Consider the following 20,692-nt stretch of genomic DNA (forward strand, 5'->3'; position numbering starts at 1 on the left):
GCCCACACAAAATGTTGTGTAGCAGTGTTCAGAGAAACATTATTCATTATAGCCAAAATGGAAACAATCAAAATGTCCACCAATTGATGAATGGATAAACAAAATGTGGTTTATCCATTACAATGCAGTATTAAGCAATAAAAGGAATAAAGGACTGATACATGCTACAACATACATGAGCCTTGGAAACACGCTAAGTAAAAGAAGCCAGGCATAGAAGGCCATATATTTTATGATTCTATTTATATGAAATGTCCAGGAACAGCAAATTCATAGAACAGTAAGTAGAGCAGTGGTTGCCAGGGGTTAGTGGGGAGGTGGGGCGTGTTGGGGGAGGGAGAAGTTGGGGGAGTGTTGCTAATGGGTACAGGGATTCTTTTTGGAGTGATGAAAATGTTCTAAAATTAGATAGTGGTAATGGTTGCCCAACTGCCAAAGTACTAAAACCTACTGAATTGTATACTTTAAAAGGGTAAATTTTACGATGTTATTTTATCCCAATAAAGCTATAATTTTTAAAAGCTGCAATGAATTTCGAGTACAAATCTTTGTATGGACATACACTTTCATTTGGGAGGGTAAATAATTAGTAGAATAGTTGGATCATATGACGGGTATATGTTGAACTTTTTAATAAACTGCCACTCTTCTGCAAAGTGATTGTATCATTTCACATTCCCAGTAGCAGTTTATGAGAGTTCCGGTTCCTACACAAACCCACCAGCACATGGCACGACTGAACAAGCCTAAAATTTCAGGGAGAAAGAGGACTTAGGGAGGGGCGGGCGCGGTGGTAACGCGAAGGACAATAAGCTACACGGTCCAGGAAGCCAGAGGCCGCGAGAAACTTCACTAGAACCAGGCGCAGCAAGTTCTGCTCACGAGTCCCACCCAGCCGCGCCCGCCACGCCCGCCACGCCCCCAGCCGCGGAGAGAGCGCGCGGTATGATTGGCTCTCCTGGCCCCGCCCGTCCCAGCAACCCCGGCCCGCCAGGACCTGCGCGGAGTGACCCGGAAGTGATTGTGTGCAACCAGACCGCCGCCCCGCTCCCTTTTCCGGTCGGCGTGGTTTACGAGTGGAGTGTCCGCGGTTCCTGGGCCTTCAGCATGAGCGTCCCGGCCTTCATCGACATCAGTGAGGAAGACCAGGTGTGCTCCCGGGCTGCGGGTGCCGCCAGGGTGGGCTGGGGATGCCTCAGGGGCATGAGGGACGTCTGCCGAACCTGGGCCGGGCGGGCGGGACGCCGCCTCGCGGAGCTGGCTCCGGGGCAGAGACCCACAGCTGTCTCCCACGAGGCACGGGCGCGCATTCCTGTCCTCGGTTCGCACCAGCAAGCCTGCCGGCGGTCCCAGCGTGGATCCCGACACTCCACGGCCAGCTTCCTGGTTGGCGCGGGACTCTCCCAGTCTGAAGTCACTTACGATATAGTACTTTTTGACTAATTAGGAATGGTGTCTGCTTCCGTCCCCCAAATGCAGCGGCTTCCGGAGTGGGAGGAGGCGAATCTGTAGTCGGCATAAGCAGTCTAGGGAAAAATAATACTGTACTAAAGATCAAAATGGTTTTATTATTGTGCACAAAGGCGAAGGTGACCCGTATTTTATACGTAGACCTGTGCTTTCTAGTACCACTTGTGCAAGTACTAATGCAAGAGTTGTTCTGTATCCCGAAAAGGTCAATTCCACCCTCATATACTTTAAAGCGTACACCTGGTGGATCCTTCTGATAGTTTTAAATTTCCCGTTTGGGGTTTGCTCTTTGGTACGCAAGGCAGATGTTTCTAATTTTCCCCATAACAAAAGTTTAATTGGTTGGGGTTAAAGTAAACATGAAATGATATTCTTTAATTTTGTATAGCTGAAAACTATTCTGTGAAGTCCTAAGTTTGTCATTTTGTTTATTTCTGCTACTCCACTAACATGGACATTTTGGTTTCCATGTCTTTACAAGTCTAAGGTAAATTCTAGAATTGCAGAAGCGTTTTTTTTCCCCCCTTGGTAGAAATGCAGTCCTGCAGCCCTGAAAAGCAAGTTAGGGAAAATGAAAAAAAGAGTAAAAATTTCAAGGATAGGGAGGGAGTTAAGCAGAGATAGAAAGGAAGGTATAAAAGACCAAAAAAAAAAAAAAAAACCTGAATAGGAATGGAAGCATGTTACCAGCAGTTGGTTATTAGGTTACTGAAAAAGTGTTGGTTTTTTTTTTTTTTTTAATGTACTTGTGGATAGAGAAATATGTCATTTACTACATTTTAAAGTGTCATTTCTTAGTTTATGCTTCTGTTCTTCAGATTTATCAGTTTCATACTAGGCAGTCCTTTCACAGGGACATACGTGATTGCTTCGGGAGTTTAACTTTGGTTACATTCTCAGCTTGGTTAGGATTAAAATGGGTTTTTTAATCTTTTTTTGTTTTGTTTTGTTTTCCTTTGCTTATACTGCTTCACAACCACCTGTGGCCAGTGAGGATGACATAAAAACAATAAACTGTTAACTGAATAGTTATTAGAAAAAGTTTGCTTTGTATCTGGAAAGCAGAAAGTGGACCAGTGCCGTTTTTCTTGATTGAACCATGTTTTATGCTTCCTTCATAGAGAAGCATGCTTTCCAGTGTTATTTTTGTTCTCCCTGACATGGTGACAGTGGGGTTGGTTTTTTTTTTTTTTTTGAAATCTTGCTTGTAATACCAACTCCTGTATGAAGTTACTGTGTTCTTGTTATCTGAAAGGATAGTACCATCAGAGCTATAGGTTTAACATACTTTTCTGAGGTAACTAAACATATTTTGGGGTTTAAAAATCTAATGGCCTCCACCAAGATTTTTTTGGTTTGGTCTAGAAAATGTGATACCTGTGCATTTACTAGTGGTATTTTTTCGTCTGCCTGTTTCACTTCATTTTATTATCTTTAAAACCATCTGCATTTGTTTGGCTGCCATAGTAACAAGTTGCCAAAAGAAAATTATTAAATATTATATGTAGGCAATAGGATAGGAAATGCCAAATGAGTGAACGTGGTATGTAGTTGTGTCTTTGTAGGACCAAAGGTGCTTTTTGACCCAGATATTCACTTTGCATTTTAAGAGATTAGTTATATAGTAGATCAATTTGATATAAATATTTTATTCTAAAGCAACATTCACAGACATTATCTTTATATCTTTGTATCTCCCAAAATGCTTGTCTCAAGTAGGTTCTCAAATACTTAATTAACAAATGATTACCCTTTTGCCAAGGTAATGTCTAACTTTTCTAGTAATTGTGTTCATATATACATTTGAGAGCAAAAAAATTTTCAATCTTTCAAAAAAGTTAAATTTACCAAGTCAGATTGATTTCTTCTCCCCAACAGCTCCCTTTGCCCCCCAACCCATAGAAATCTTTTGAGTTATATTAGAAAGGTTTTTGCTATATACTGGAAGTCTAGCAGGGTACAGATGGCATGAGAGAAATTCTGAAGGTGATCTACGTATGCAGTAGTGTGTCTTAAGGAGCCCCTGGGCCTTGTGGAGAAAAACCTTTGGCTCCTGTGCAGTTGTCATGAAGATGGGGTGAGGGAGGAGTTCTTTAACATAGTTGTTGAGTACAGTGTCTGCATTCTGTTTTTTGAGAAATAGAACAGAATGGGTTGAGATTTTGTGTTTTGTCATTCATGGTCAGTTTTCTAAATAAATAGTAACCATATTTCATTCAACAGGCTGCTGAGCTTCGTGCTTATTTGAAATCTAAAGGAGCTGAGATCTCAGAAGAGAATGCAGAAGGCGGACTTCATGTAGATTTAGCTCAAATTATTGAAGCGTGTGATGTATGTCTGAAGGAAGATGATAAAGGTTTTTAATATTTTCTAATATTTCGTACCAATAATAAGAATCTACCTTTAAAATTTTCTTGTGAATTACAAAGTTGTCCTTTGGTATCCAAGGTTGGGTGGAGGGGGAATCGGTTCCAGGACCCCCAGTGGATACTTAAAACCTGTGGTTTCGCATATAATCTATGCCCATCTTCCTATATACTTTAAATCTCTCAATTACTTATGATACCTAATACAGTGTAATGCTATAGAAATAGTTGTTATGCTGTATTTTTTTATTGTTATAATATTTTTTTATCTTCCCCTCCCAGATATTTTCCATCCAAGCTTGGTTGAATCTGTGGATGTGAAACCCACAGACCCAACAAATATTTTTATGTTTTGAATGTCAGATCTTAGGACTTTTTAAAAAATTGGTACATAGTGGTTGTACGTGTTTTGGGGGTACATGTGATATTTTGATACATGCATGCAATGTGTAATGATCAAATCAGAGTAATTAGATATCCATCACCTCAAACATTTGAGTTGAAACCTAACCTTCCAGTTCTCTTCTAGCTATTTGAACTGTACAATATATTGTTAACTATAGTCTAGGCACTGTTGTTTTTTATCTTATCTTTGAACATGCTTTCAGTTTATCTAATCTATTTTACCTATTAAGTGAGCCTGTTTTGAGAAAACATCTTTTTAACACCAGGTATATTTATTTCTTGGATATTATTATTACACACATTAAATGCTGATAGTTTCAGAATGAACTGAAGGGGGAAAGAAAGCTCTTTCCTGTTCGTAAGGTTTAGATTAATATCAAATGGTATATAATTCCAAGTAATCTAAAAGCCATTTTATTATTAGGTTTATTTCCTACTTATTAAGATAAAATGGGAAATTTCAAAAATTATGAGTCCTGATCTCTAGTTAAGGTTTAGAGCTTAAACTTGAGTATTTGCTTTGGTAAGAATATACTAAAAAAAAATTAGAGATTAAACTTAGGATATGGTTAATACTTACAATACTTGAAAATGAGTAACCCAGCCAGAAAATTAACAGCTTTAATTTCTTAATAATTTTCTATATGTAAATATAATGTTTTCCTTAACTGAGAAAGCATTCTAGCCTAAAACCTTGCCAGTATCTGCCACATGATTGAATATCATGACAGTAAAAATAGAAAGTGTGCATGTGTATGGTGTACATAAACATATAAATCAGTCTCTATTTTACTAGTTAGAAACCAAATCTTAGATACCAGTTTCCTTCCTCTTTAATAAAATATGTCATACAAGTTGCTCTCTGAATGTTTAGCTATGCAGCAGAGCTAGTTTAGTTTGAGTTCATGTACGCTATATTTTTGTTGCTCTCCATGGAAGGAAAAATATCAGTCCTCTAAAACTGTTTTACAGTAGCCGAATTACATCTTTTTAAAGTATCTTATGTCTGATGGTCTTCGTTCTATTGAAACACTGGAAATACATATTTAAGTAGACACATTGAATATTGTACTGTCATTATTGATTGTGTTATCAATACTTGTGTAGATGTTGAAAGTGTGATGAACAGTGTGGTTTCCCTCCTCTTGATCCTGGAACCAGACAAGCAAGAAGCTTTGATTGAAAGCCTGTGTGAAAAGCTGGTCAAATTTCGCGAAGGTGAACGTCCATCTCTGAGACTGCAGTTGTAAGTTAAGAACTGAAAAGGTGTTGGTATTTTAAGGGGCTATTGTCGTGTCACTAACTTTTAATGGTTCAAAGCAGGAATTCTGGAACTTGACGGCCAGCTGTGGCTCTTATTAGCTGTGACCTTGGACAAGTCACTTAACCTTCTGTACCCCAGTTCCCTCCTTTGTAATATGAAGTTATTAGTAGTACCTGCCACACGTTTGTTGTGAGCACAGATAACCTGAACTTAATGCCGTGGCTGCTAATCTCAAGTGTTGTTTTATTTGTTAACCAGGCTGAGCAACCTTTTCCACGGGATGGATAAGAATACTCCTGTCAGATACACAGTGTATTGCAGCCTCATTAAGGTGGCAGCATCTTGTGGGGCCATCCAGTACATTCCAACTGAGCTGGATCAAGTGAGTTACTATGTGGAATACTTGTTCTGTTTATCAGAAATGTACTTCTGTAGCTAAAATAACTAGCAGATGTGTGTATTCTAAATGTTGTCTTTTAAATTGTGAAAATATATTTAGCGGTGTTACTAAATTTTCTCCTTTTGATAATCTCATTGTAGGTTAGAAAATGGATTTCTGACTGGAATCTCACCACGGAAAAAAAACACACCCTTTTAAGACTACTTTATGAGGCACTTGTGGACTGCAAGAAAAGGTAATTCAGAAGTAATGAACTAACTTACAACTTAGCAGGCAGTAAGTAGGTGGAGATGTTTTAAAGACAAGTAGGGCCAGTAATTTGCTCTACTTTGTTCTCCACAGAGTTTCTATAAATCCGTTTCTATAAAATTTGCCTACTGAATTAAAGATAACTATAAAGATGAAAGTAGTTTTCCCCCATCTTTAAACTTTTTAAAAAGAAAAACTTACTTTTGTTCCAAAAATGGTATGATTACTAATCCCAAAGCTATTTATAACATTGGACTAAGTTATTTAATAGTGCTTTGATGTCTCAGTACAGGGTAGTGCTACCAATTTTATTTAATGGTGGTGAGGATCTATCAATCAAAAGTTACCACAGTCAGTCTCCTCTATACACAAGGCCTCTGAGATGAAATTTTGCAGTAGACTGTATCAAATGAGTACCTATTGGGCTTCTGCAAGATCTTGGGTTTCTAAGTCTTGTATTTAACCCAAAAAACTTTATACCCAAAATACTCTTCCATATACCCAGTTTTAGGATGCCTGCCAGATGATAAATTTGGTACAGTTTATGGAATTAGTCCTGTTTTGTGTGATAAAGGATGCTTCTGACTTTTTGCACTGGCTTTTCAATTTCTCTTTTCACATAGTGGTTAAACATTTTCAGAAAAAGTAAGTCTTCAGTTTCATTTTCTTGTATAAATTTTATACTGACTTTTACTGCTGGGGTGTTTAATGCATTAGGATCAGCAAGATTAGTATATTTCTGTTATGTTAGATGAAGTAGTATAAGTTTTTTACAGACCATTTAAATTAAAATACAAGAGGAAATGTTTGTATTTTTGTTGTGAAAGTTGGAACGTTATGTCTTAAAAGAAGATAGCAGGGGATCTTGCCTTTATAGCTTATTTCTTCCTGAGAGTGGACACTGTCTGTTACATGCTGGCATACTTGTGACAGCATTCTAGCCAGTTGTCAGTAAAGTGTTAAGAGTAAATATCTTATAACAAAGACCATTTCAAGTGACATAAAACTGTTGGAGACGTAAAAACTGTGGGAGAAAGAATCCACATTTTAATCCAGACTTTCACTGTGCAAGATGTGGGGTCAGACTGCGGGGATTCAGATCTTAGGTTTACCACTTGTTGTGTGACCCTGAATAAATTACTTAACATATGTGGACCTCAGTGTCCAACTTCAAAGTGGAAATGATGATAGTACTTACCTCAAGATTGTCAGCTAAATCAAGATAATGTACATAAAAAGTTCTCAAAACGATGGTGTCATTGGAAAAACAGTAAGTATTGGATATTATTATTCCTTTCCCTATCCTTTTCAGTTTTTTAAGCTCACCTTTAAGAACTTAGTTGATTTTCTGGCACAGTAGTTTTAAATGACAGGTGCTGTGATTTCCCTGTGAATGTCTCATGCTTATCAGAGATGATAACTACTCACTGGATGATTTCTCTTAACTGCTGTTAGTAGGTCCTCAGTCTGTGAGGTGTAGAAGGGAAGTAACTCAAGTAATGTTCTAAAGGATTCCAAAGCTAAGTCTCAGAGAAATCGAGATAGGACACGAGTACCCATTGTTCTCTACTAGATAGGTCCTGATGTTAACATATTAGAAATTATTTGCAGCATTTGTCACAGATGATCACTTTTTTCCCTTCTCGAAACATTTTCTTCAGTTGGCTTTTGGGGGTCCTTTCTCTTTCTCTGATTCTTTTATCTCATTCGCAACTCCGCATTTGTAGGTTCCTCCTCATCTTTCCTAACTCTAAACATTGGAGTAATTCAGTCCTGGAACTTTTTTTTCTCTATTACATTTATTTCCTGTTGTTTTTGGGGTTTGTTTGGTTTTTTTTTTTTTTTTTGCTGTCATTGTGGAGGTCGCTGGGGGCCAAATGCATTTTTGGAGGGGATGGTTGTTTGTTTGTATTGCTAGATTGTTAAGTCCACTACAAGACGCTTAGCATCCCTACCCTCACTGCCGTGATGCTAGTCAGTGCTGGTCGTGCTTCCCAGTCAGCACAGCAACTCCCATATACTTTCAGTTGCTCCCCAGGTACCCGGTGGAGAGCCATTGCTGCCTCAAGTGATCTCGTTCAGTCTCATGCCTTTAAACACCATCTATAGGTTGATTATTTTTAAATTTTTACCTCTTGTATTTCTTCCCTGAACTCCAGATGTCTATTCCTATTTAATGTTTCCGTTCTGATGTTCAAAAAGGCATCTCACACTGGACATCTGCAAAAGTGAGCCATTGATGTTTCCTTCTAAACCTCTTCTATTTTCTCCAACTTAGGGAAATGCCATTTCTATTCTTCCTGGTGCTCAAGACCAAAACCTGGGATTCACGCTTGACTTCTTTGTCTTATATCCCAAATCTAATTTACCTGTCAGCTCTAAATAAATATAAACTGGCCAAGTTCTCACTACCTCTATTGCTAGCAGATGGTCTAAGCCACCATCATTTCTTACTTTGATTCTTGAAGTAGCCTCTTACCCAGACCGTGTTTTGGTCCTTGTCCCCACTACAGTCTGTTCCCTTTAATGTGGAAGATCAGATTATGTATCCCTTCCACTCGGAACCCTCCTGTGGCTTCTTTCAGAGTGAAAAGGCAAAGCACTGTTGTAGAGCACTCTTCTCTCAGGTATCCACGTGGCTCCCGCCCTTCTTAAGTCTGCCCATTATTACCTCATCAGCAGTGCCTTCCCTGGGCCCCTGTATAGGTGGTGGTACTCCCACCCCCTCATTGCTTTTCCCCCATCCCTGTGTTGTTATTTCTCTTTTGCACTTATTATTAATAGCCATACTGTATATTTAAAGTTTAGTGTCTGTCCCTACTGGAAAGTAAGTTTCATGAGGGCAGAGACTTTGCTTCTTTCATTACTAGAACAGTAACACTGGTAGGCACTCAGTATATATTTGTTGAATGAATATTTATAGGGAAAAAAAACATTTGGCAAAAGCAGTGGCTACAAGAAACAGAGATGTGAGAGATAATAGGAAATGGTACTTTGAACTGGAGAGTGCACGCCTTTCCCAAGGCATTCAGATTAAAATATTTTAAAGCACTGCAAGTGTAAGAGCTGTGAATTTCTCCTGATTTTCTGATGGGGAAAGTTAATTTCTTGTATTTGAGTTTTGCTTCCTTCATTTTTAAGAACAGATGCAGTCCAGTGGACATTCTTCTCTTAATCTCTCAGCAGAGTGTGGCTGTGGTACCTCTTCCCTCATAGAAACTCTTCTCTTCACTTGGGTGACACCACCTCTTTGGCCGTTCATTCTCAGACACCTTTGTAAATTACTGTCTTTGCTTCTTTAAATGCTGATATTGCTCAAGATTTTGGCCTTGGACCTTTTTTCCCCTCACTCTACTCTCTCCCTAGGTCATCTCGTCTGTTCCCATGGCTTCTCTTACATATGGAATGAAAATCCATGACTGTAACTCAGGCTTCTCTTCTGAGCTTCAGCTCTTTATACCCAACCACTTTCTACCTTTTCTACTTGGCTGTGGCCCACAAGTGCCTTAATTCAATGTGACTAAAAGGAATGTATCATTGTCTCCCTCTAAGTTAAGTCTCTATATTCCTTATCAGTAAATGGCATGACTGTTGCCTAAGGGAGACATCTCCATGACATCCTTGATTCCTTTCTCTCCTTTCTCTCTTTTATTTATTCACCAAGTCTGTTTTTTTTCTCCCTCGTCAGTGATTGCATCTCTGCAGGCCGTCATTGTCAATTCTCTGGGTTGTCGCAGCAGTCTTAGAAGTGGTCTTCTCTGTATTCTGCACTGTGCAACCATAGTTTTTGTGAAACATATTTAAGCATATTATTCTTTCAGTTTTCATTTCCTTTAGGATATAGTATAAAATTCTTAGTATGGCATACAAGGCCTTTCTAACATGAGTTCTGACTTGCTGTAAATGTGAAGAACATCTTGCCATTTTTGGATGGTGCGGTGACACAATACAAAAACTTTGGTTCATATAAATATTCCCTCTCTCAGTTTCTGTCTTTATCTCTTACACATACACATGCCACACCCTTCCTCTTGCTTATCACACCCTAGACATAGTGAACCTGTGTCAGGTATAAAAACCATGTTCTTTTCTAGTCTGGACCAGGGGCTGGTACCTGTTTCTGTATGGTGCACAAGCTAAGAATGATTTTTGCATTTTTAAATGGTTGACAAAGACAATAATATTTCATGACATGTGGACATTATATGAAATTCAAATTTCAGTGCCCATAAAATTTTATTGGTACACATCCATGCCTATTCATTTATATATTGTCGACAGTTGCTTTTGCCAAGAATTGAGTAGTTGCACAGAGACCATATAGACAGCAAAGCCGAAATTATTTACTCTCTGGCCCTTTATAGAAAGTTTGCTTACCCTCGTCTAAATGGTCTACTATACTCAACTTCTCATCTCTGCCTCAAACACCCCCCTCATATTTAGGGTAGGTGCCTCCTTTTTACAGCACCTTCTACTTCTATCCTAGCATTTAATGCCCTTTGTGAAAAGCGAGGTTGTAGGCTTAATGAAGGCAAGGAGCCTCATCTTGACCTCAGCAGTGTGTGACCATGGTACCTCTTCCCTCATAGAAATTCTTCTCTTGACTTGGGTGACACTACTCTCCTTGTTTTTCTCCAACCTCTTAGGCTGTTCATTCTCAGATACTTTTGTAAATTACTCTTTCTTTGCTCCTTTAAATGCTGGGATCACTCAAGATTTCAGCCTATGACCTGGGTCTTATATTCCCAAGAAGGTCTTTAGCACATAATGGGCACTGAGTGGTTAAATGTTACCCACCTTAGGGAACTGGAAGAGGAACAATTATTTAAACACTAAATTTCTGTTACTCTGCTGATTTAAATTCTAAGATTTGGTTTTCTTCTTTAGTACACATAAAATACATATTTTTTTCTACTTTTAAATAGTAGAATTCTGAGATTTGCATCACCCTTTTAAGAAAGTATGTTTTAACATTCACAGGTGCCCCCTTCATGATTTTATTTATATTGGTGGTTGATGAGTGCAGATGGTATCATGCATTTTAAAGGATAACACTAGTAACTGAGCTGTTATTATATGTCACATGCTATGCTGTTCACTTTAAATGAATTAATTTATCTGGATGAAGGGTAAAAACTTACCTATTGGATAGAATGAACACTGTTCTGGTGATGGGTACACTTAAAGCCCCAACTCAAGCATTATACAAGGTATCCACATAACATTTGTTCCCCCTAATATTTTGAAATTTTAAAAATATTTTATCTGATCTTTGTGAATGAAAAATTTCTTTAGTTGATAATATGTACTAGACTGAAGTATACTGTGGCTGCTAAAACTGGAAAATTACATGTATCTGTTTGCAGTTTGGAACAAGATAATTAATGAGTAAAACATGGTTTTTCTTACAGTTTTTCTCTGAATTTTCATAGTTATATCACAGTGTTTTTATTTATTTAATTTTTTTTAGAGACAGGGTCTCGCTGTGTTGCCCAGGCTGGACTTGAACTCCTGGGCTCAAGCAATCCTCCCACCTCAGTCTCCCAAGTAGCTGGGAGTATGGGTACCTGCCACCAAGCCTGGCATTTATATCACTATATTTAAGATGCTGCTTACCATTTAGCCATGCCTATAATTATATATTAGTAAACCTTAATTTTGAAAGAAGTTTGAGAATACCATTTAGCTTTTTAAATGATACGGTTCCTACTGATTTTACCCAGGTTGAATCCAAATGTGGGGGAAAAGTGTTTCTAGAAAATGAAAAAATAAACTTTTTTCTAGTTAGCAAAGCTTTCTATACACTTTCTGTGAGCTAAAGATTGATCACTTTAAAGGAAATAACGAAGGATGAAGACAAACATTTCTAAGAGTACAAACTGAATGCATTTAATTACTTTGCCCTTTTCTCTATGGTGAAAATTGATCTGTATAATTTTAAGGATAATTTAATTGGAAGGATATCTTAAGTAGAGTTTTTTAAATACTTGGTGTTAGTCCAACTTGATGTATGCTGTCCAAACAGTTTCTGGGACACACAAAACTTTTTTCCCCACCCAGGGCCTTTATACTTGGTCTTCCCCTCTGCCTGGAAAGGTATCTTAACCCACCTTCCACCCTAGGCCTTTTGATGGCCAAGAAAAGGATGTAAAAGGATATTTTGTATCCTTTAGGTCTCATCCCATCTTCTCTTCAGAGAGACTTCCCCTGCTCACACTATAGAAAGTAGCCTCCTCTTTCAGTGTTCTGCCCTTGTTACTTTATTACATCGCCACTTACTGCCGCCTTCATAGCACAAACTCATTCGTTATTTTTCCTTAGCTGTCTGTCTTTTCTACTAAAAGAAAAGTTCCGTGACTTTTCCTATAGATAGGGACCATGTCTGTTTTAGTCACCATTGCATATATCATCAGCGTAGAACCTGGCACTTAAAAAATACCTTTAGGCTGGGTGCAGTGGCTTGCACCTATAATCCTAACACTTTGGGAGGCTGAGGTGGGAGGATTGCTTGGGGTCGGGAATTATAGACCAGCCTGAGCAACATAGCAAGACCTGTCCCTACAAAAAATAGAAAAATTAGCTGGTCATGGTGGTGCACGCCTGTAGGGCCAGCTACTTGGAAGGCTAAGGCAGGAGGATCACTTGAGCCCAGGGTGCTCAAGTGCTCATGCCTAGGCAACAAAGCGGGACCCTATCTCAAAAAAAAAAAAAAAAAAAGCTTTTAAATGAATGAATGGCAGTAACAATACTTCAGATTCCTAAAGCAGAACTTCTTTTTAGTGACGCTGCTTCAAAAGTTATGGTGGAATTGCTTGGAAGTTACACGGAGGACAATGCTTCCCAGGCTCGAGTTGATGCCCACAGGTAAAGTTAAATATTGTTCTAATGAGGGCTTGTCAGCTACTGAGAGGTTAGCTGCAGTACTAAATTATATGACTCGAATATGCTTGCAATCACCAGTGGTGCAAAGGCATTTGATACTGTGTGTTCCTTGGTGATTCTAATGTAGTACTAAAATTCAGGAGTTGATACCGGAAGAACCATAGATTGCATGTGAAATAACTGCGTGATGTTTAGGGATGATGATCCCAACCTAAGAAATAGAACCTAGTCTTGGATCAGTTATCTTAATATTAAAGCATGTAGATGGAAAGTTGTTGGCTTGCCAAAAATTAGCCCATTGCTAATGAGAATAAAGGCCCTAAACAGTCCTAGATCTAACTAGTAATAATAACAGGATCAGTTTTTTAAATCTGAGAAATGAGAATCATGAAACTTGTTTATTGGGTTATTGCTTCATGTGGACCTATATATGCTGAGTTGGTAAAAAGGGGAGTTAGTAGTAAAGACCCTGGACTTTGAGGTCAGACTGCCTACATTCAAATTCTTACTCCATGCCAAGTTAGTCCTTATTATTGGGCAAGTTACTTGTTCTGAGTCTGTTTCATCATAGATAAAATGGGCATGATGATACTGTGTGTTTCTTAGGTTGTCGTGAGGAATAACTGAGACACAATGCATATAAAGCACTTAGTGTCTGGCATATGGCATTCTGTGGCCTTTTTAATGCTGTATATATTGGACTCTTGGATATTTTACTGAATTGAATATATTTTGTGATTTGCAAAAAGTCAGTGAAAAGCTAGGATTTCAAAACTCTTGAGATTACATTTTTGTTTTCCAATTTAAGGTGTATTGTACGAGCATTGAAAGATCCAAATGCATTTCTTTTCGACCACCTTCTTACTTTAAAACCAGTCAAGTTTTTGGAAGGCGAGCTTATTCATGATGTAAGTAGTTTATCCTTTAATGTGAAGGATGTTCTTTTCCTAAATCTTACATAACCAAAACAATACTTTTTCTTTGTATTAATAAAAACGACTATTGGAGAGATCCAGAACGATAGGAACTATTTATTATTCTTATTTCAGGAACTGATATTTCAGGACTAGCTTTTCTCCAACCACTGAACATAGTCCTGTTTTTCCTCCCTTTCCTTCATCTCCTCATTTGCATGGCCATTATGGACTTAGATAATACAAATTTCTTTTTATTACTTCTGTCTTTAGCTCCAATTAGGAAGCTAAATCTGGTATCTAAAAACACATGTGAACACACTTTTCAAGTGCAAGAATAAATACATTTTGAATTATTTTCTACTTGGACTATGCCATTAAGCATCATCATTCAGTGTGAATAATTTAGAGCTCACTGTATTTACCGATTATTTCATTTTTAAAGTGAGCCATGTGAAAGCAGATGGTTTGAGTGGTAATTTGATGAATCAGATTGATATTTTTGCACTAAAAATCAGAGTTTTATTGTTAGGAGTCAGTGTCTTTAAAATATCTTGAGTATAAATCTTGATTGTGTATTGATAGTATCTTTTTTTTTTCTCTTACCTTATAGCTTTTAACCATTTTTGTGAGTGCTAAATTGGCATCATATGTCAAGTTTTATCAGAATAATAAAGACTTCATTGATTCACTTGGTAAGTTTGGGGGTTTATTCTTTAAGGCGTAGAGAGATGAGAACATGTTACTCTCTATTAAGCACTGTGAGATCCAGCAGATAATGGTTGTGGCCTTATTTGTAGATTACCCTACAAGTGGAGTATGTCAGAACAGCACAAACATAGGTGGACAGTTTAAAAGATTACTTAGAATCAGCTGGGAATCAGAAACTGAGAAGGCGTAAGAGGTAGCATTTGTGACAGAAAGCAATGAAAGTAGGAGTATGAAACAAATAACTTGGGCCCTTTTTCCCTCCAGCTCTTCTTTATCATGATTCTTTGAGGTAAAGTTATAGCAGGAATCAGGTGCTTGGAGGAGATTCAGATGGAAATAAACAGTTCCATTGATGTATGTGTTTTTAAATTTTTGGGAGGGGGGAGGGAGAAGAAAAGCAACTGAAAGGATCACCATTACTTTGATCATAATGGTAACTTTTGGAAGTACCTATTTTAAGAGCTTATAAAATTTGATGATTAAAAGCACTTTATTAAGCTAAATGTTATTGTTTCAAGTCATTTCTTTGTAGAAGACCTTGTTCCTCAGGTGTGTGGTGATCTGTATTTTCGGTGCTTTTTAAAGTTGTAGTTACGAAACTGTGAACAGTTTTTCCCCTTCTAATATGGTATTTTATGCTTAGTTCCCCGACCCCCCATTAACAAAAGTATATAGCATTGCTAATTAAATCTAAAAGATAGAATTAGGAATGGAGATGTAGTAATTTTATACCATAGTAGAGACTTTCCTAATTACAGTTTGTTCAAGACAGCATAGTAAGTCTTAGTTTATCTTTGACTTTTCTTGTCTAGCACATCAGAGTTCAGTAAATGTTTACTAAATTGAATCTTAGTAATCCTCACTGAGCAAACCTCATTTGAACATTTATGTTCTACATTTTAACATGTTCTGGAGCTTGTTTTTAACATACTAAAATTACAAAAAGAAAACTTAGAAAATCTGCACTTGGACAGGTTTTAAACGTTCTAAAACTCTACCAGTTTTTTGACAGTGAAGTCAACTATGAAACTAAGGTGCTTTGTTTTCCACTAGGTGAAAGTCAAAATACATTGGATGTTGATTATATTTTCCATATTAAAATTGAATTTTTAGTCTTCCTGGTTATTTGAGATATAGATGAAGAGTATAATTATAATCTACTTTGATTCTACTTAGTCCTTGACTTTGTAATCATTAATTCCTGTCACCTGTAAATTTTGTGCAGCCACTGGAATTGGGGAAGATTGACTTACTCTGAACATAATAAGCCATTTGAAATACACCAAGATAAAGTAGATGCAAGTGTGTTGGTATAGAATGCTTTGCCAGGTGCACTAGACCCAGAAAACCACATTCTGTCCCAGTTAATTTGTAATGTGGCATGAAGCTATGTGATGGAATGTTAATGTCAGCAACCTCTTTATTTACGCACCAAGGAAAAAGGAGTAGTAATTAACACTTTGACACTCCCCCATTGATGTGTAATTGACTGTTTCAAAGGAGCACTGGTTCATAAGCTATTGCATGCATTAAAATTGCGTTTTCTATATTGCAGCATTTTAAGACAGGGGTCAGTGACAATGCAGAAATTGCTCAATGATGCACATTTTTTTATTACTGCATTAAGGTTTTGACATATTAGTAATGAATAAATGTTTCCATAAAAGTAGATTTTTTATAACTTTAAAATTGAAATATGGCACAACACACTGTGACTTCCTCTTTAAAGGTAGTATTCTAGTTTTATGAAACAAAGCACAGCTTCCTGCAAGTCTTTAACTCATACTTCACTGACTTAATAGTTTGATTTTTCAGAACAAGAGTCCTAAAGGCTTTAAATTTGGTTTTGTTTTAAAATGACTTTAAACATTGATTTGAAGTGTTTTTTAGACATTAAGTTTCCATGTGTAACATAGATAATGGTTTTATGTAATTCATTCTAGAAATAGTCTTCATTCCTCTGATAAGTTTTAATTTCAAGAGTATTTTAAATCATATCTTAGAAATTTTAGGAGTTTCTATCATTTTATCATATTGAAAGAGAACTGTATATGTCCATAGAACTGGGAATGTTAAGGAATTTTTGAGAAAATCTTTAATACTTGGTCTCTGATAGAAAAAAATTCATAACATTGCTAATTTATTGTGCCAACTAGAAATCAAATTCCCTCATTTGCCTTTTGTTTCTTAAATATCTATGCAAATTAATGATCTTCTGTTAGAAATTTGTTTATGTAAGATGCCTTTCCCAAAAGCATTTTATTAAATGTATATATTTTTGGTTTTAGATGTATATCTAGACATTTATTACAGCTGAAAGTCTGGTTACAAATGTCTAGATTCCACAGGTGGCAATCGGTTTGTCAAAACATTTTCTTTTATTAACACTGACAACTTGGGCCAACAATAGCATTATCTTGTGTCAACTGAATTGCCCTAACATGTCCACATGTAATCTGGTGCTATCCAGTTGCTACCTTCTTGCTTCAGAAAGTTAATCAGAATCTAATTTGCATTTGTTAATTAGGGTTAATGTGCACTAATTGATTTTTTTGATGCTTGTAGATTTCCATTAAACCCAGTTAGCAATACTTACTTGTGTACCTCATTCATTTGAGTTATGATGATCATGTTTTTGTTGAATCTGTGCCAAATAGGAAGCCTGTATTGTAATTACAGCTAATTAACAGATGATCATGCCCTATATTAATGGGCTTCCCTGGTCTTCCACTAATATATGAATAACTTCAAATTTATTTATGGAGTGCTTAGATAACTTTTTTAACAATACAGACTTGAAGCGCTGAATTATTAGAGGGCACATGATTATTTGCGGATTTTACGTAATTTGAAAGTTCAGAGAAAAGGAACATATAAATCTAGGTTAGTTTTAAAAACTTGTTTTCATAATTTAGTATCAAAACAAGTATATATGATAATGTGTTTTAATTCTGCTTCTGTTTAGACCAGGTTATAATTTGGATATTTAGGATTTATAAATTTTATTTGCATTTATAGTCCTTTATTTTACAATTGAACTTACATTTTAGGTCTAGCACTGCCTACTGTGACTGTAAGTCATTTAATCTCTTTGCTCCTCAGTTTTGTTTTTGAAAGTGAAAGGATCAGGACTAGATAATTAAGTTTCCTTCTATGGTTAACAAATTGTGATCTGAATAATTATAATAGTATGATTCATCAGAAATTATTATGCAAAATTTGAATTATTTATACAATTTTCTACTTTTGCCTTCTAAAGAACAAGTATCACAGTTATTGGTACTATTTAAGTTTATCTTGTACTAACCATATTGGCCTATAAATGCTAAATGGTAAACATACTTTGTCAGTTTTAATTTTTAAGTATTAAATCCAAAGTAACCTGAAGCAAAATAGAATGTTTTCATAACTAAAAATGTTTATGAAAATATTTTAAAACCTCATGTTTACCAGCACTAGTGACACAGAAAAACCACTAAGTAGATAAGGCTTGTGTTTAAATGAAAAGCTGTTAGTGAAAATAAGCTTAGGTAATTCACTAAATAGAAAATGTTCTCATGAAATGTCTTTGTAGATTTTTGTCTCCTAAAATGTATAACTATGAACAATATAAAATATACAAAACTTTAGAGCCTAAAAATAATTTTATAGCCCATTCTTAACTTTGAACCTATCACCTATGGCACTAGTAATAAAGAAATACAGTTTTAGAAAAGTAGTTTTAAATACTTCGTAACTTCATTGTGGGGTCAGTTTATGGTTTGTAAATATAAGAAGTTTTGTCAAAATTATCCTGTATAAGTGCTCAGACAGTAATTTCCATAACTTAACATGAGATATAAGTGTATAGGTCTTGACTGATTAGTATGGATACTCATCGGGCTTCACTGTTATGTTATTTAGGTCTATTGCATGAACAGAATATGGCAAAAATGAGACTACTTACTTTTATGGGAATGGCAGTGGAAAATAAAGAAATTTCTTTTGATACAATGCAGCAAGAACTTCAGATTGGAGCTGATGATGTTGAAGCATTTGTTATTGATGGTAAGGCAGATAGAACATTTTCATTTATTTCTAGAATTTCTATTATGTGAACATACTAATATTTTTATCATGAAACTGAGTCTTATGCTAACAGAGATTCTTTTGTAGCAAATGTGTTATGTTTAATTAGCAGATACACCTATAGTAGAGTGAAAGTTGAATGGAAATTTAAATTGTGTGGTTTGTGGTGTTTGTTCTATCCCTTGAAATCATGTAGAACAAAGGCCTTTAGGTAATATGCCATAGCGGTTATAAGGGCACAGATTTTAGTATCAGACCCGAGTTTGAGACCAGGTCTTCCTCTGTGAAACAGGAATGTAGGAGTTCATTTGTGATTGAGGATTAAGTGAATGAATGCAGGTAAAGCACAGTGTCTGGCACGTAGTAAATGACCTGCAGATGTTAACCATTAGCAATTTATGTATAGTCTAGAAACAAGACCTTCTTCCCCAGCAATTATAAAGTGATTTAACTGTTAATCAGGGACTTTTTTTTTCCTGAGCTGTAAGTTTGAAAGTTGGGATTATATATTTATTATATATCTTTATAATTTTAAGATAATAAAATGTACGGTACCATTGACATGGTTTTTTTCCTAATCCAAGTCTCAAACAGTCCTATAAAGAAATAATAACTTATTAGGAAATCAGGTTTTTTCCTCATATGAAATAGTAGGCATAAGAACACCTAGAATTCTTAGTAAAAACTGTATGTAATATTAATAAAGATAAGACAAATGTATGACTTTCCTCTTGGTTGCATCATACTGCTTTGCTTATTAGAGTCGAACAGTCAGTTTGTAAAATAATGCTAGAAAACTGTGTAAAGTTTTATTATGGCTTAGTTGGTCAGTTTCATACCTTAGCTGTTTTTCTTGGAAATTGTCCATATAACATACCATGTAAAACTTCTTTTTCCAGCGGTAAGAACTAAAATGGTCTACTGCAAAATTGATCAGACCCAGAGAAAAGTAGTTGTCAGGTAAGACATTTAATACTTTGCAGCATTTTATAGAACAATTTAGTTTGATTATTTCACTTAAATGTTTAGAGAACCAAGGTGGTGTTCTTTATCAGTTGACTGTAGTTAAATAGTTGCTATTTATCATAATTTTATTAAAGTTCAGACTGAATGTGATTAGCTTATTTAATGAAAGAGTCCTATTTTCCAGCACATTTCATTTAATGGCTAAGCATTGGCTAGAATACTAATGACTTTTGTATCTGCTTTATATAGTTGTTCAGGAGAATAGGTGGTTTAGGATCAATATGGTAAAGAATTTTTAAAAATGAGCTTCTAATTCTTAAATTCACTTACAATTCTAAATTATGTCTTTTATGTATATTTAATCTTGTTTTGAACTACATTTAAATGTGTAGGATATTATAAAAGAATACCAGAGGGTAGATAAAAGATTGACTAACATTTTGTTTTTAATTTTTCAATTTTTAGTCATAGCACACATCGGACATTTGGAAAACAGCAGTGGCAACAACTCTATGACACACTTAATGCCTGGAAACAAAACTTGAACAAAGTGAAAAACAGCCTTTTGAGTCTCTCTGATACATGAATTTTTATGCATACAATTTTGATCTTTTTGGGGGGAAAAAAACCCTAAATCATAGTAAAACATTATAAATTAAAATTTTGACTAGTCTGGACATTTATTGTCTCAAATTTAAACTAAAATCACCAATTCCAGGGGATACAAAGTAACAGTTACAAAAGGTCACAATGTCTATCTTGTATAAGTTCTGTTCTGTAAGGAAGGATACTGAAGGAGCAACAAGCTCTATAAAGAAAAGACATATGCAGGGAAGACAAAAGTTTAGAGTATTAGATGCTCACAGCAAACTCTGCAATAAAAGGATAGCTCTCAAATGACAAATTTGCAGAGCAAATAATGTTTTTAGAACTCATGATATAAAAGTAATTTCATCACATCAGAAAAGATTGGAAAAGTGAAGACAATTGTTTAAAG

The 20,692-nt window shown here is 36.0% G+C and overlaps 1 protein-coding gene across 2 annotated transcripts; it reads left to right on the top strand.

The window, feature by feature from the left end:
- The first annotated feature begins 1,047 nt into the window (after positions 1-1,047).
- EIF3M (eukaryotic translation initiation factor 3 subunit M) lies at positions 1,048-20,415 on the top strand. 2 transcript variants are annotated; one of them, XM_069469787.1, is made up of 11 exons: positions 1,048-1,149; positions 3,694-3,826; positions 5,349-5,487; positions 5,764-5,887; positions 6,046-6,140; positions 12,935-13,018; positions 13,845-13,944; positions 14,564-14,645; positions 18,565-18,708; positions 19,629-19,689; positions 20,161-20,407. In XM_069469787.1, the coding sequence occupies exons 1-11, from the start codon at positions 1,108-1,110 to the stop codon at positions 20,279-20,281; spliced, it is 1,125 nt and encodes a 374-aa protein (XP_069325888.1). In that variant the 5' UTR covers positions 1,048-1,107; the 3' UTR covers positions 20,282-20,407. The 2 variants fall into 2 exon arrangements, with proteins under 2 accessions (XP_069325888.1, XP_069325889.1); XM_069469788.1 differs by lacking the exons at positions 3,694-3,826; positions 5,349-5,487; positions 5,764-5,887 and having other exon boundaries at positions 20,161-20,415.
- Positions 20,416-20,692: the final 277 nt, after the last annotated feature.

The sequence above is a fragment of the Eulemur rufifrons genome, chromosome 6, assembly GCF_041146395.1.
Source record: "Eulemur rufifrons isolate Redbay chromosome 6, OSU_ERuf_1, whole genome shotgun sequence".
In the NCBI taxonomy this organism is placed as follows: domain Eukaryota; kingdom Metazoa; phylum Chordata; class Mammalia; order Primates; family Lemuridae; genus Eulemur; species Eulemur rufifrons.